The sequence below is a fragment of the Myotis davidii genome, unplaced genomic scaffold, assembly GCF_000327345.1.
Source record: "Myotis davidii unplaced genomic scaffold, ASM32734v1 scaffold142, whole genome shotgun sequence".
Classification (NCBI taxonomy): Eukaryota; Metazoa; Chordata; class Mammalia; order Chiroptera; family Vespertilionidae; genus Myotis; species Myotis davidii.
The window spans coordinates 920,822-937,078 of NW_006294400.1; the positions used below are offsets into that span (position 1 = coordinate 920,822).

The 16,257-nt window shown below is 52.9% G+C and overlaps 1 protein-coding gene across 3 annotated transcripts in view; it reads right to left on the reverse strand.

Moving 5' to 3' along the window:
• SPTAN1 (spectrin alpha, non-erythrocytic 1) overlaps window positions 1–16,257 on the reverse strand; it is a 50,098-nt gene that overhangs the window by 4,752 nt on the left and 29,089 nt on the right. For 2 of the 3 annotated variants that reach the window (XM_015567043.1, XM_015567042.1), the window contains 17 exons: window positions 16,026–16,223; window positions 15,780–15,926; window positions 14,353–14,456; window positions 14,086–14,248; window positions 12,016–12,147; window positions 11,672–11,809; window positions 10,677–10,781; window positions 7,728–7,936; window positions 6,808–6,928; window positions 6,467–6,588; window positions 6,049–6,181; window positions 4,394–4,492; window positions 2,508–2,667; window positions 1,883–1,959; window positions 1,231–1,440; window positions 581–877; window positions 5–114 (listed from right to left, as the gene is read on the reverse strand). In XM_015567043.1, coding sequence (XP_015422529.1) covers window positions 5–114; window positions 581–877; window positions 1,231–1,440; window positions 1,883–1,959; window positions 2,508–2,667; window positions 4,394–4,492; window positions 6,049–6,181; window positions 6,467–6,588; window positions 6,808–6,928; window positions 7,728–7,936; window positions 10,677–10,781; window positions 11,672–11,809; window positions 12,016–12,147; window positions 14,086–14,248; window positions 14,353–14,456; window positions 15,780–15,926; window positions 16,026–16,223 — 2,525 coding nt within the window. Of the gene's footprint in view, window positions 1–4; window positions 115–580; window positions 878–1,230; window positions 1,441–1,882; window positions 1,960–2,507; window positions 2,668–4,393; window positions 4,493–6,048; window positions 6,182–6,466; window positions 6,589–6,807; window positions 6,929–7,727; window positions 7,937–10,676; window positions 10,782–11,671; window positions 11,810–12,015; window positions 12,148–13,715; window positions 13,731–14,085; window positions 14,249–14,352; window positions 14,457–15,779; window positions 15,927–16,025; window positions 16,224–16,257 lie in introns of all 3 variants that reach the window. The other variant, XM_015567041.1, reaches the window with a different exon arrangement.

The window sequence follows — 16,257 nt, forward strand, 5'->3', positions numbered from 1 at the left end:
CCTGGTCTCCTGGATCCACTGGTGGAAGGCGTTGGCGTGCTGTGCAAACTCCTGCCGCAGCTTGTCATTCTCCTCCTGCCGGCGCTGCTCCTTCTGCAGCTCCAGCTCCCTCTCCTAAGGACCAAAGGGAGGCAGGAGCCCTGTCACCCAGCCCCTCCGGCACAGACAGGCCCGGGATGGCGACAGCTCTGCCCTTGGGAAGGGACAGCTGGCCTTCACGTTGGGAAGGAGTAGGAAGTTGTTTTCTGATCACGAACACAAGAAACTGGCTCTAGAGGTCAGGAAGGATTGATGTCAACCTTACCCAAAGACACAGGAGGAAGTCTGGGAGACACGCATGAGCTCAGAGCACTCAGTAATTCTCTAGCTGCTCGAACCCCTGCCAAAACTCTGGCAAGCTGTGCCGTGGAACTGACTGGTGACAGGTAAGGGTGGGTTGCTGTGGTGACATGGTAACTTCTGATAAACAAAACCCTGCTTCCTCCGCCCGAATCTCATCGCTCTCCTGCTCAAGGGGTTTCTCTGGCCGGGGTCCCAGGCCGACAGCCCGGACAGGGTGCAGGGAGCAGTGGGAGGGCACCTTAATGATCTTCTGCAGGTTCCTCCAGGTCTCCTCCAGGGCCTCCATGGTGAACCAGGTGTAGGGGTTGGAGGCCACGCGGAAGCTTTTGATCTGGCGGTCGAGCTCGGCCAGCTGGTTGAAGTCGGCCTGGGCGGAGCTGAGGGAGGAGCGGAAGGCGTCGTGGGCCTCTCGCAAGGCCTTGATCTCTTCCAGGGAGTTGCAGCGCACAGGGTCCGTCAAATCCTCCTCGGCATTTTCAAACCAGCTGTTGAAGGCAGAAGCCTTTTTGGCGAAGGTCAGGAAGAGGTCCTCCACCTGAAAGCAGAGGAGAGGAGTCAGGACAGCCACCAGGCTGGACCTCCCGCGGGACGAGCGGCGGGTGTGGGGACAGGAAAGGCCGGGGAGTTCCCGGGCACAGGGTTGCGACGGCACGGGGCGGGCTTGGCACCTTTCTCCCACGTCCACTTCTGTCTTCCCTGCCCCCCCTTACCCTTGTGTGAGAATTCAGCCTGCCTGGGGTTTCTGAATGGCAGGGCGCTCACTGCCTGGCTGAAGCTGACGCCACGCCCTGTGCAGAACGTCTGTGCCAAACGGACAGAGCCTGGCAAGTGGCAGACGGGTCCCCGTGGCCTGGCGCTGGGCGGCTGGGCCTGGCCGGCCCCCCTCACCTTGCGGAAGTGACTCTGAGCCTCCAGCAGCTTCTTCTTCCGGGTGGCCGAGTTGGCCAGAAGCTGGCTCCACCTCTTCATGAGGGAGGCGTGCCGGGCCTCGATGGCCTTGGACTGAATGTGCTTTGCGGCCAGCAGCTGGTCTTTGAGGGCAGTGATGTTGGCGATGCCCTCCTGCTGGAAGGCCTGCAGACCGGCGTCAAAGGTTTCCTGGAACAGGAGTCACGAGTCATCTGCAGTGGCCACAGTGAGACTCGCACTCGCTGTCTGGTGCCTCAGCCAGACTGTCAGCCTGGAGTCCCCTCCCTGTCCTGCCCTGGTCACACCGCCTCCTCTTCTGCTTGTCCCTCAGACCACGGATTCTGACAGCAGCCTCCTTCCCGCCCCCCGCCCCCCTTGCCCTGCAGGCACTGAGGTCAGACACTGAGTGTGAGCACAGTGCGTGCTGCGCACACCGTCAGCACCCGTGAGGCCACCGCACACGCCCAGTGTGCAAGCTCCCGAGGACCGGGACTGTATCTTGTTACTGCCGAGTCCCTAGGGCCCAACGTAGACGAGTCAAATATCTCAGTGAAAGACGCCGACCTTCATTTACGGCCAGGAAACACTATTTGAGTGACTCTCGATCCACCAACCAGGGGCCACCACTGACCTGTTTGGTAAGGAGCGTTTGGACAGAAGACAGATCTCGGCCATAGTCGTCTGTCTTCAAGCTGTTCTCCTTTTCACCTAGAAAACCAAGCGTGGGAAATAGAGCTCTCCTCCTCGGTTAAATGCCAGCTCTACCAACAGCAGTCTGAGCCACGGTACCTGCCTGCTCCTGCACCCCAGACCCCGTTCTCCATCTGCGCCATGAGGAGTAGGTTCAATCGCTACTTAAATGACAACCGCTAAGGCCACTTGGTCCCAAAACCAGGCTGCTTCCTCCTCTCAAGGAAGCTGATCAGACCCTGGACCCAGCAGCGAGGGGCAGTGCTGATGCCGCCTGGTGCAAGCTGCTGTGCGCATGTGTTCCTGCTGTGACGTTCCCTGCTTCTTTCACTGGCCAAGGGCCTGTGTGTGTGTGAGAACCTGTGTGTGGCCCAGTGCTGGACACTGAGGCCCTGGGACTCTGGGTCAGGACACTGGCTCCTTCTGCTGCCGCCAGGGGTGTGGCCTGGTGGCGGGCTCCCTGCCCACGTGACCAGCTCCTCTGCAGAAGAAAACCCACTGCAAAGGGAGTGGAGGCGCCGTGGGCCCGGGGCAACCCTGCCGGCGGGGCTGGGAAACGTGCTCACCGATCCACGACTCCACCACGTCCGCCTTCCAGTTGAACTGGAGGAAGGCCGAGTTCTCGTCAAGCTTCGCCTTCCTCTGGGCGGCAGCTTTCTCCAAGTCGGACACTTTCCCGTTTAAGCCCTTCATCTTGGAAGAGATGTTCTCCTCGTGGTGATTGTTCTAGGCCATGAGAGAAGGCACGCTCTGGTCAGCCTCACCTCCCTGCAGTGATCTGCCCGGCCCTCCCTGCGGGAAGGCCTCCAGTTCTGGAAGATGCGCCACGTGTGCCATCCACCGTGGGGGAGAGCAACAGAGAAAGCCTTGAAAAGGGGGATACTGCAGTTCCATTTAAAGGAAGTTCTAAAGGGATGATGAGGACTAGACTGGAATGTTAAGTCAAATGATGTATCGACATTATTTTTGATAGCAAACAACTGGGAAAAGCCCAAATTACCACTTAGAAAAAATACTATACATCCGAAGAATGGCTATTATCCACAGTCACTGAAAACAATGACTCAGAAAGTGCTTTGACACTGTGGAGACTGAAACTGCAGAGTCTCAAACACTTGGATTCAGTCTTGGTTAAAATCGTATTTGAGCCCTGGCTGGTTTGGCTCAGTGGACAGAGCGTCTGCCTGCGGACTGAGAGATCCCGGGTTCGATTCCGGTCAAGAGCATGTACCTTGGTTGCGGGCATATCCCAGTAGGGAGTGTGCAGGAGGCAGCTGATTGATGTTTCTCTCTCATCAATGTTTCTAACTCTCTATCCCTCTCCCTTCCTCTGTGAAAAATCAATAAAATATATTTAAAAAATAAAATAAAATTGTATTTGACAACAATCCTCCCTGGAGCAGGAAGTTTAAAGAGAAGCGCAGGGAGGCCAAGGCTGCTGAGGGCGAGAGGCACTGGCCTGCTGTTCAGAGGCCGAAGGAGGCCCACAAACCAGTCCCGTCCCGTGTGAAGAACAGCGCGCAGCACCGGGGGCTGCCGCCGGGGAGCTGTGCAGAGGTGTCGCCTACATCTGCACACCCGCCTCTAGAGCTCGTTTCAGTTAATTCGCCCGCCAGGGCCAGGAAAACCCTCTCCAGTGAAACCCATTTTTACTATGTCGTTACCTCCTATGGACCCAGTCTCTAGTCTCCTCTCCAAGGCCTGATTACTGGCCAAGACCTGTGATAAGACAGCTTACTGACTGACTGTTCGAGACAGGAAATGACTGCTGTGAAAGCTGCTTGCCTTGTGGCGCTAAATATGTCATTTAAGCGACTGGTGGAGACTCACTCCTGACGCGTGGGGACAGGTCTCACCTGGAACTGCAACGGGGTGACTCCCCTGCTATGGAGGGGGTAAAGGGGGTGCCCAACCCTTCCTCCCTCTATCGAAGGGACATCTGAGCAAAATAAACCTCGAGCCTTTAACAGATTCATTTCTAACTCGTCCTGTGTAACAGCCAGGCCGCAGGTAACTTTACAGGTGGTGTGAGCCAATCAGGCAGCACTTCACCCTGGGGGAGCTGTATGTGTGGAGAGAACGTCTGGAAGGCTGGGCCAAAGGCCTTGCCATGGTCTGGTGGTGGCTCAGTGGGGACTATTTATGACCTGCTCACGTGCATCCTACTCTCTCTGTGAAGGGCTTTATTACTGAGACACAAACAAGAACAGCCACGTGGGAGGCAGTGCCAGGGCCACAGAAGGACCTCGGGATGCTCCTCTGCTTCGTCAGGCAGTCAGTGCTGTAGAGTCACTACCACTGGCTTCAGACTGGGGAGAATGGCCACTGGTCACACGATCTTCCTCTTTGTGAAACACAGGAATGGACTTGGAACTGGTCTGGTGCACACCTTTGGTGACATCCCAGGGGTGAGTGTGGGACAACTGAGGTCTCCCCGGCGGGCAGGACTCACCTTCTTAACGAGGTCTTGTCCATTGGTGCACACGTCATTCACACGATCCTTGTGCACAGTGAAGTCTGTCTCGAAAGCTTCATGCTTCTTCAGTAAGCCCTGCAGGGGAGGCAGCAAGGTGGCTCTGAGTGCCTGGCATGTGCCAGTGCACCAGCTGCGCGACAGAGGGTCACGGACTGGAAGGCACATGCCCTCACACCACCAGTCTAGCTGGGGACCGAGACGGCGACGGGGACAGAATAAATGAGCCGTTGTGTAAAACCCGGCTGCAGCGAGAGTGACCGGCAGGGGACTGGCCTTGGGAAGGCCTTTCTGAAGGGGCCGATCAGCACGGCCTCTTCCCCTCTAGGCCCATCCTGAGGTGTGACTGGACGCGTCTCCTAAGGGACCGAAGCACTGGAGACTGCTTCAGGCCCAAGCACACAGGAGGGAAGCCCTCGCTGCGTGTCAGCTCTACCCCGGGTCCCCGAGGAGCTGCTCAGGATCCCTATCGTGAGGGGGGACCCAGGGCTACCCCGCTTCTCGGGATGTAAACTCTGCTTCCTCAGTTGGTGGCTCCCATTCAGGAACATTCTACCAGAATGTGCAGCCCCTCCTATCAAGAGGGGAGTCTATTCTTCCACCCATGACCCCGGGCGGCCTTGTGACTGCTGCGACCAACAGAAGGCTGCGAGGACAATGCTGTTACGTCTGAGACGAGGCCTGAAGAGCCCTTGCAGACTCTGTCTGCTGCGCCAACGCTGCCTATGGAAGCCAAGCCGGTCCAGCTGCTGAGGCCGAGGCATGTGGAGGGACAGCTGCCAGCCTCAGGAGCGACGCCATCCTGGATGTCAGCCTGCTGCCCTCGGTCTCAACGCAGCCGTGAGGGACCCAAGTGAAAGCAGCAGAGGGAATGTCCCATTCATATGATAAAGGGAGATGAGAACTGCTGTTTTGAGGGTGGTTACAGAGAGATAGTTAACCAACGTTGTGTGTTGAACTGTGTGCCCCTGAAAGACACGATGAATTCCTATGCCCTGGCACCTGTGAATGGGGACGTGAGGCTGCTGCAGAGGCGATCAAGTTAAGATGTGGTCATTAGACTGGGCCCTACTCCGATTTTTAAGGGAAATCTGGACCCAGAAACATCCAGAGAGAATGCCATGGGAGGACAGGCACAGAGAGAAGACAGCCACTGAACACAGAGACGGAGGTTAGAGTGATGCTGCCACGAGCCAAGGAATGCTGGGGGCGACCAGGAGCTGCAAGGCCTGGAGGGTTCCTGCCCTGGAAGTCTCAGAGAGCAAGGTCCAGTTGACCCCTTATCTCAGGCTTCTGACCTCCAGAACTGTGACAATACACGTCTGTTGTTTTAAAGCCCCCCGCTGGCGATTTTATCATGGTGGCCACAGGAAAGCAACAGAGGACCAGTAATCGTGGTGATGATACTGCTTAACTGACAACAGGGCCCCATGCATGGGGCTCACAAAGTCATGCCAGTTTTGTCTACAGAGGGACATCTCCAGCCTAAGATCTTGAGGGCAAAACTCAACCAATGAGACCTTGGCTGCTGGCTATGTGGTGCCCTGGGAAGAGCACAGCCCTGACAAACCCGCGGGGAAATGGGGACCAGAGGCAGTGCTAAGGAAGCAGGCGGCGCCTTTGGCTTCTCCGACCTGGATGGCAGCGAGGGTGTCTCCATAATCCTCACTGGCCACCAGGGTCATCTTCTCGTTGATCCAGGCTTCCTCCTCTTCCACGTTGGCTACAAACTGCTGGTATTCCAAGGACTCTTCCAGCCGCTGGCCCCTGTGTGCACAGACAGAAAAACCAGCAGTTCTTCCAACGTTGACTCTAACGGCTGACACGCTTAAAAAGACTGACCAGTGTGGGAGGTAAGCGGGTCAGTCAAGCTCTGCAAACACCAAGCAGAGACAGTGCTGGGCAAACGGGAAATTCTGGGACATGTGCTGGGATCCGAGTCTCATACGGGAACCAGCTCAGCAGGGGTCAGAGTGGCTCTGGAGCCGGCCATCCGTGGCCGCGCACACCCAGGGAAGGGGCCAGGAGGCGGCGGGGGGAAAAAACACCCACCGGGCCGTCGCCAGCTGCTTCAGCTCCTTCCAGTGCTCCACGAACTGCGCCAGGCGCTGCTGGATCTCCTCCTTCCCGATGGTGTTGTCGTCGGACAGCTTCTTCCCCGTGTCCAGGACGCCCTGCGGCCAAGAGCACATGAACAGCCACGGCTACTGAGAGGCAGGCCAGGCCTCAGCCTCCAGTTCACAACCCGCCCCGTTCGGTTCGGGATCGGGGGCTACAGACCCTGGAGCGGCCTCCGGGAGGTGAGTGAGAACAAAGGTTTCTTCGTACGTCACCCGGGCCCATTCAATCCCCTGCCCTCAGCCAGGCCCTCACCGGGACCGCGGGGCCCTCACCTGGATCGCAGGCTCGTGAGCAGCCAGCTCTGCCTCCAGCCGCTTGTGCTTCTTCCGCAGGTTCTGGACGCCGGTCAGGTCCCGGCCATAGTCCTCCGAGCTCACCAGCAGCTTCTTCTCTCTGGACACACGGGTGGGCAGTCAGTCCCCGCACCTCCATGTTTCCACTGGAGGTGTTCGGGCAAAACTGCTGTGACATGTACAGCCCCCGTGATATCCTTCCCCGACACCCATCAATTCCCCCAGGAAAACAGTCCGTTTTCTGGAGAACAAAAGCCTCTATTTCCCAAATGAACAGCGTCCATGCCCACATGTGGGAGCACGTAGTACTGTGCCCGACTCTGCAGAGGGCCGGGGTGCACTGGAGAACAAGGTGCTGTGGCATTGCCCTTCAACCCCACTTTACCAACATCCACATACCATACACGGGAATTATAAAGACATTGATATGATTTTTAAAGTGAGGAATTAAGATATTCCCCCCTCCTTAAAATTGTCCATTTATATGCGCCATCAACTAGAAAAAGTAGACGAAAATTTTTGGGGGGGAGAGAGGATTAAAAACAATCTCCTCTCCTTCCTTCAAGAAGTGATGTACCCCAGCGATCTCAGGGTAGGTGTAGTGTAACCATCATGTGTCACCACCATTTGGAGGCCATCGCTGACCACTGTCACTGCTGACCTGGACACGGGAAGGAACCGTGGCATTCCACAGTGGGTGGTGGAGCTGGGACCCAGCACAGCCTGGCTGGGAGGCCAGGCCCTTTCTGCCACTTCCCTGTCTCACCACACAGTCCAGGAGCGACCAATCTCATGGCCAGATAGCCTGGACCTGCCTCACTCAGCCCCATGGTTCCTCTGCCACTCAAGGCTGCAGGGGTGTCCGAGAGGCCCCGAGCCCGAAGCCCGGGAGCACGTACTTGATCCAGGACTCCTCGTCGTCCATGTCCCGGAAGAACTGGTGCAGGCGATGGGACTCATTCAGCTTGGCCCGCCGGGAGGCTGCCATGCTCTTGATCTTCTGGAAACGGCCGTTGATGGTGTCCCTCTTGTCCTTCACTTGGGAGGTGTCGAAGGCGCTGCTGGTCATCAGGCTGTCTGCCTGGCTGTTCAGGTCCTTCAGGCGATCCTGGGGGAGGGGGCGTCACGGAGGGGTCAGAAAGCTGGGTCCCCAGGAAGACCTGCTTGAAAGTAACAGCCCAGGACGTCCTCACTGACGAAGGCTGGTTTACGATACCTTTGGTGTGGAGTGTGGATATTCTCAAAGTGTGGTGTGCGGTCCCCTGGGTCCTACAAGGTCAAAACCATGTTCCTAACAATACAGCTGTGTGTGTGCACCGATGGGCGACAGCAGTGGCGTGGGGTGCTGCTGCCTTAGCGCAGGGCAGGCACACTGCACACAGAAGCTGACTCTCCACTGCCCTGCACTCCCAGGAAAAAGGGCTGCCTCACAGACACCCTTTAAAAAGCAGCAAAATTTATTTTACCTCCATGGCTCCAATCTGTGGTTTTATTGTCCTTCCATTGAGAATTTAAGAACTGGTAGTTTGGGTTTTTCTCCTCTCAGAGGAGTGTTTCATGAAGAGGGCATTACTCAGAGTTATGTTAGGGTTTCTTCTGGGTTCAGGAATTTCGGTGGCCTCTCTGCCTTTACTGTCCCCGTGGAGAGAGCACACTGGCTGTTTCCTGCCAGCCCGTTGTGGGGATTTCCTCCCCGTCTCCTGACTGTCCGCCTGCTTCTGAGCCACTGCCATAGGCAGCAGGATCCGCACCGTTCACGGAGGACATGGGCACTGCTTGGTACCCCTCCGCTTCCTGCTCGCCAGGGACTTGACAAGACAGGAAACTGCCCAGCAAAACAGGGCCTGCCTATGCAGACTATTTAAGAAGAAGTTCAACCCAGATCTTGTATCCTGTGACTTAGCAGTTGACTGAATTCAAAATTCATCAAAATAATATTATCCATTTTTGCACACTTGGATATGATACTATGGAGTAATATTTTAGGATTTCTGGCTGACTTATATATCTTTTGTGATATAATCAAACTTCTACCATTAGAAAATGTTTTGTATGTATTATAAGATGCCTCTTTAAAACAAACTTATGATAAAAAATATTTTAGAAAGCAGCAAAAGCCATCAACTGTACTAAATATCCCCGAGTCCATGTCACTTAAAAGCCTGAGTGACAAAGGGAAAGCACACACCCTTCTGCTGCAGACTCAAGTTCAACGACTGTCCTGGGAAAGCACGTGGTGCGAGCTCACAAGCCACATTTTCACAGACACCACTTCACTTGAAAGGTAACCAACAGACAAACTATGGCCACTCAGACTTTGGGATCTCACAAATACTGTGTTGAGATTAATCCAAGTGAATCTGTCACTTTAAGGACACCTGAGTTTGTTGCTGATAAAATTTTCATGAGAAAATGATAATTTTGGAAAATTTTTGTCTACTTCTATGAGCTTGTCAGCTTTCCAGTAGGCACGACTTTTGTGTTGAGACTGGTTGTGATGTTAACTAAAGCAATGATACAATGAAATGTTTCCACGTTTAGAAGATCTACATAACTCAGCGAACCAGTATTTTCCAAATGATTCTGTAACTCGTGCACGGGTGAAAGATCCATTCAATGCCCTGACCAGTTTCGCTCAGTGGATAGAGTGTTGGTCCTCAGACTAAAGGGTCCCAGGTTCAATTCCAGTCAAGGCATGTACCTTGGTTGCAGGCTTGAGCCCCAGTAGGGGGCGTGTAGGAGGCAGCTATCTATGTTTCTCTCTCATTGATGTTTCCAACTCTATCTTTCTCCCTTCCTCTCTGTAAAAATTCAATAAAAATATATTTTTTAAAAAAGAAGATCCATTCAAAGTCCAACATGGACCAGTACATTTTAACAGAAAACAGTATAAAACCCAGTAAAGCTTAAGAGTCCATTTTGCAACTAACCTTTAAGAAACAACCACTTAGTGATTCTGGTGTAGTAGCAAATATTCACATTAATTCTCTGAATTAAAATATGGCTCCCTTCTCGAACTACCTGTGTGAGGCTGTATCTTCAGATGACACACCACAACTGACTGAGTTCAGGAGCAGCTCTGGGAAGCCAGCCATCTTCTATGAAGCTGGGCATTAAAGAGACTGGCAGAAATACAACCAATGCCACTCTTGCTTTGTTTGTTTTTGGGAAAATTCAGTTATAATTCATAAAAATGTTAACTTGTAATGGCTTATTTTAAATTAATTAATAAATTTACGGATTCCCCAGGAAGTGGCAAAAACAGCTCAGTTTATGCGTCCTCTCCCCACTGTGGTGTCTCCCACAGCACAGCAACAAAACCAGCCCTTCCACTGCATTGGTGGAATTGGTCCACCGACCTTACTCAGGTTCCACCCTTTTTTACATGCATTCATTTGTGCGTGTCGTTCCATGCAATTTTATCTTATGTGTAGATGTGTGTAATCACCACCAAAACCAAGGCTCCGGCGTGGTTCTGTTAGCACGAATGAACTTCCTTGTACCTTACAGCTGCACACCTCCCCATTCCCAACCCCTGGTAGCCACTAATTTGTTCCCCGCCTCTAACTTGTCATTTCAAGAGTGTTACATAAATGAAGTCATACAGTATGTAGCCCATTGATATGCATTAGTACAGTTTAACTTTTAAAATTTACTTACTTTTAATAATGATGAATATTGATAAATAAAGCCCACACACTCCTCAGGGCCCCTCAAAAACGTTCAGAGTATAAAGTGGCCCCAAGACTACAATGTTTGAGGCCCTCGGCTTGGAGTGACAGACACACCTCTCCCGTCCCAAATGCACAACCGTGTCCAAACACTGGCCTGACCGCCCCTCTGCTCACCTCGTGGGCAGATATATCCGCCTCCAGCAGCTGATGTTTTTTGAGTAAGTTGTTTACAGAAGCCAGATCTTTGCCGTAATCTTCAGACGCCAGAAGGGCCTCCACCTGGCAGTGAAAGACAAAAGGGAAGGCTACGGTATGGTGCACGCCGAGTTCTGGAAAACCTGGCTGCTCAGCTGTTATTCGGGTCTTAGCTTGGAGGGCAGCACACCCCTCAATCACACGTTACTGTTATGCTCAGCCTGTATCAGCCCACACGGCCTAAGATGCTCTCTCTTTCTGTCAATGAAAACCTCAATCGCCTGTGAGTTTAAATGCTACAGCTTAAGGCAGGGTCACTGAGCCTTAAAGTGTTTTGATGGCAAAATGCAGAGCAATCCCACTTCAAGGAAACTCTGCAAGGGAAAGGCTTAGCGTGGGCAGAGATTACTACACAGGGAAGCTCACTGCAGCACAACATACAGTGCCCCAAACCTGGAAGACCTGACTGTCCAACCACACGGGAATGATGACATGATGGCACAACCTGGACTTGGGTAGCTATTCAAATGTTTAGGAGGAATTACTAGAGACTTGGGGATAATACTCCCAATACATACTAATAAAAATTACATCGTGAGCCCAACTATATATAAAAATACAGCCACACGAATATTCAAGTGAATATGTACAGACTAGACATGGATAGCGCAGTGGGCTCGAAACATTGCTATTGTTACACTTTCTGTATTCTCCAACTCTCCTACAGAGCACACTGCTAACTCTGGCTTCCTGCTCACTGCACTCCCTATGGAGGAGGGGTCTCTAGTCCAAGGCCCATCAAAAATAAGCTTACTCTACTCTAAGCATCCCTTCACACTACTTCTCAGCCCTGCACAGCTCTCATCTGACAGTGAAGATTTCTGCTGAAAGGGAGATGGGAGAGCCCTGACTTTCCACGGCTTTACGTTTGCTGACTGAACACTATCCAAAATGACCAGACATCTCGGCATTACCTCGGAGAGCCAGAAGTCAAAGTCCTTGATGCCGGTGTTAAAGTTCTGCTGCTTGTTGGCTTCTTTCAGCTTCTGGCTCTTTTCAGCTGACTTCTGCACCAGGAACTGCCACTGGTCAGCTAAGGCAGCCAGACGGGCCTGGGGAAGAGAAGGAGCCCTCAGAGATGGCGAAATGCACGAAGGACCTGCTCTGCTAAAGCCGACTTGACACACTTGAGAGGAGAAGGGGAGACACTCAGAGCAGCAATCTCACTCGTGTCCCCATCGTATGCAGCCCGAAGCCTTCTGATGCGCTGAAACCAGCCCCTCTTGTCCCTGAGCCTGCGTGGAGCTGGGGCCCCTACCTTCACAGCATCCTCGCTGCCGGCACAGGCCCCGCGTTCAATCAGGGAGTTGCCAGTGTCGATGACGCCGCGGATCCGGTCGGCATTGGCATGCAGCTCTGCTTCGAAGGCCTGGTGCTTCTGGTGCTTGCTCTAAAAACACCAAAACCACCTTTCAAAGCCTGGTCCTCACATCTCCCCAGGGGCAAGGGGCTCTCAGAAGGGAGTGGCAGCAAACTTAAAGATCTGGGGGCAAGTGCCAACATTTTGAGAGAAGGCAACCGAAGAACCTGTGGCTGTTTTAGGGGCTGGGGCAGCGAAAGCAAGGGCACCAGCTCAGAACAGTGAGCTGAGCTGCTCTTAAATACAGGACTGGCTATTTGGGAGTGAAGTCCTGGAATTATATACTTTCTAACACTTTGCTGAAGATCTCAATGGCCAATCGAAGTATTGGATCTACTTGAACATCAATTTCCATCCACGACGTTCTCCTTAGTGGACAGAAGGCCGACAATGACACACATACAGATCGCTCATCATCCACGGCAGCGTCACTGCGGAGCACTGCGTGGAGGGCCGGCTGACCCTGGGGCAGACTGGCCTTGCTGGCTTCTCATCTGGTAGCTGTCGTTATCAGAGCACCTGGATGTTGTAAAAACCCAGGCTTGAGTCCAGGTAGGGACTTCGCTTTGCTAAGGAAAGAGAGGGCTGGGAGTGGTGGCTCCTGATGCTGGATGGGCTCCTGACCCTGGGGCCTAACAGTGTTCCACTTTAAACCACAAAGGACCAGGAGGCACGGGGACACAAGACAAGTGCAGGACATAGCTGTGGCACAATTCTGGGTGAGAAACGCAGCGTCTCATGGAGAATGTTATTTGGGGGGGAAAGAACTAAAAGAAAAAGCAGTACAGGTGGGGAAGAATTCTGCATCAAATGTTTCATTTCAGGGGCAGCAACTGTCAAAGGATGGAGCCACCTGGCTGGCTGAGCACAGCACTGACACCAAGTGGCCCTGCCGTGTCCCCAGGTGCCTGTGCCTCGGAACAAGAGCAACAAGGTCTCAAGTACCCCAAGTCCTGACCAAGCCCAATTTCCTTCTTCTTGTTCTGATCGCTCTTTGGTTTCGAATCCCATCTATTCTACTTCTTCATTTCTTCCATCCACGTACGCAACTTCCGAGCTCCATGTGGATGGAAACGTCCCTTTCACCATTCCTTGGGTAACGCCCACTTTTTGCTCAGCCCCTCCTGCTGGCTCCTCTTAGGGTTGGGAGCAGATCGTCTGCCTCTCTGAGGATCCCGCACTGTCCCTCTCCTGTGACCAGCACAAAACTCTCACCCCCCACTAGACCCACGGCCCTAGGCCACTGAGGGCCACGAGCCCACGTCTACACAGAAAAGCTGGTTATTTCATTTTATAAAAGCAGCCCCTCTGGAAAGAAAGCAGTCAACTAGTGCCCCCCAAATCAAACATTGCACAGAACTTGCCTACCTGATACACTGGGAGAGGGGGCGGGGAATGAAGGGGTGCAGGCTAATGACAACAGAGAAAGCCACATCCCACAGGGACACCTGAATGGAGCGTGATGGATGATTAGAAATGAAAGGATGGGTGAAGAGACACCAGCAGACTGCATGTGACCATGATAACAAGAATCTATACAGAAGAACACAAATACTGGAGCTCATTTAACTAAAACTTTGAGAGACAAAAAAACTTACCAGCAGCTTGGAAAGCTACAAAAACAGATTGAAATAACAAGAGTTCAGTACACTGATGTGAACACACAAATCAGCTATTAAACAGAAACTCATTTTGCTGTCATACTTCCCCTGGGAAGCTGAACATTTGGGGACAGCAAACAGAAGGGGACTCTACAGACTTTTTAGCAGATACGGACCATTTCAATAGAGACGGAGCAGTTGACAACTTCGCACCAGCTCAACTTATCAGGACAATTTTCAATGGCTTCCCCATGGGCACCAGGAGCTTGTTTTACAGGCGTCCCCCCTCTCACAGATGCCGTATTTAACACAACCTACTCCAGGGCCTCGGCTACTTTGGAGACAACAGCCAGCCGGTCCAGCTCACCTGGATGTTCGTGGGGTCCTTGTAGGACTCATCGCTTGCGGTCTGTAATTTCTCGCTGATCCAAGCCTCGATCTCATCCACGTCCCGGCTGAACTGCTGGAGGGTTTGCGATTCTCCCAGCTTTGACCTTTTTTCAATCATCTGGGCTTTAAGACGTCGCCACCTGAGCAAGAGAAACAGAGACCCAATGTGAGCACCCCTCAAACAGGACTGGCCAGGGCTCTCCCACAGGTGTGGTGGGATCTGTCAGCACCATGGAGCACCCACCTGTCCAAAACCTCATTGCGCCGGCTAGAAATGTCGCCTTTGGCATAGTGGCCGGCAGCGATGAGCTGGTCAGCAAAGGACTGCAGAGCGGCAATCTTCTCCTCCTGCGGGCAAGCGGAGGCGGGAGGTCAGGGTGGGCGAGGCGGCTCTGCCCGCCCGGGACTGCAGGTCTCCGCAGAGCGCGGTTATTTTGGGTGACCAAGAACTAGTGGTGCAGGATCAGAATACACTGACACTTTAGAAGGAGGAGTGTAAAAAGCCAGAAGAAAGCTTGATTTCAATCATTACTAGAGTAGAGTTTAACTCAAGATTCCAGGTCACACTGGGGTGGGGCAGGGGCTAGGACACCAGTAAATGTCACATACAAAACAAGGCTTAAGTGCAAAAGGTGGTCAGAGTTTCAACAAAGTGATTTATAAGTCAAAGCATTTTATCTCTTTCTGATTTCTGTCAGTGTGTTCCCTAACCTTAACCTCAATCCCGCCCCCCATCCTCACCTGAGGGTGTTTACTGACGCTAGTGTGTATGTGTGAGAGACCCCGATGTGAGACACACCAGCTGGATGCCCCCCACAGGGGCCCCACTGGGGAGTGAACCTGTAACCGAGGCACGTGCCCCGATTGGGATCAAACTCAGGACCCTTTGGCGTATGGTCGACGCTCCAACTGAGACACAATGGCCAGGCCCACAGCTTTATCTTCTTCCCTCTCTCAACAACCTTTTCCCTGTGGCTTCCCCATGACCAAAACCTCAGAACATCGGTGTAAAGTTAAGAAAACTACTGGTGTAACTCATTTCCTGGGCTGCACAGGTGATCCTGGGAGATGTAATGGTGGCTACACTGCTTCCTTCATGTAGTCAGTGTTGAGCACTGTCATTTGAGGAAGCTGCCAGAGCTCTCTAGCTGAATTAATCAAACCAATAACTACTTTTTATTCTAGTTGTGAACAAAGTAAAGGAGGAAAAGCCATCAAAGATGTCAGTTGGGCCCAGCCAGTGTGGCTCAGTTGGTTGAGTGTCCCATGCACCAAGAAGCTGCCAGTTCGATTCCTGGTCAGGGCACATGCCCAGGTTGGGGGCTCAATTTCCAGTACGGGGTGTGCAGGAGGCAGTCGATGGATGTTTCTCCCATCGATGTTTCTCTCTCTCCCAGCCGCTATTAAAAAAAAAAAAGTCAATTGGGCCCTGTTTGGTGTAACTTAGGTGGTTGGAGTGTCATTCCAGAAGGTCAACGGTTCGATTCCCAATCAGGGCACAATACCCAGGTTTTCGGTTTGATACCGAATCAATGTAGCTCTCTCACATTGATGTTTCTCTCCCCCCACCCCCTCTAAAATCAATAATGATAAAAAAGAATAAAAACCAACCAAACAAAAAAGATGTCAATCGGGAAAAATCCAGTTCAGACTCAGGTACGAAGGCCTCACCTGGACATTAATGGCTTTGTCAAAGTCCTCATGCTTTTTGATCAGGGCCTCCACACTGTCCAGTGAGTCCCCTTTGTCTTCTGTATTCAAAAAGGCCTCCCGGGCGGCCATCCAGTTCTCTGCTTGCTCACAGTCCCGATGAAACAGCTAAAGAAGGGCGAGACAGTGAGAAGGCAGAGCCTTTGGCAAGGAAACAACGGGCCCGAAGCCGATGGCACACAGGAAGCTACTGCCCAGCGCACTCACCTGCAGTTCCAGGCACTGGTCCAACATCATCCTGCGCTGCGCCCAGGCCTTCTCCAGATCTGCACGCTCCTGATCTAGAATATCTAGTTTCTCCTTGATCTCTGGGCTGGCATAGTGCCCATGGGCCAACAGCTGCTGCCCAAACTGCTCAAATGCCTGGAAAGTGCCAGCCCTGGCATCAATTTCTGTCCGGTGTTCCTGCCAAGAGGAGGGAAGGGATTAGGTAACCGGC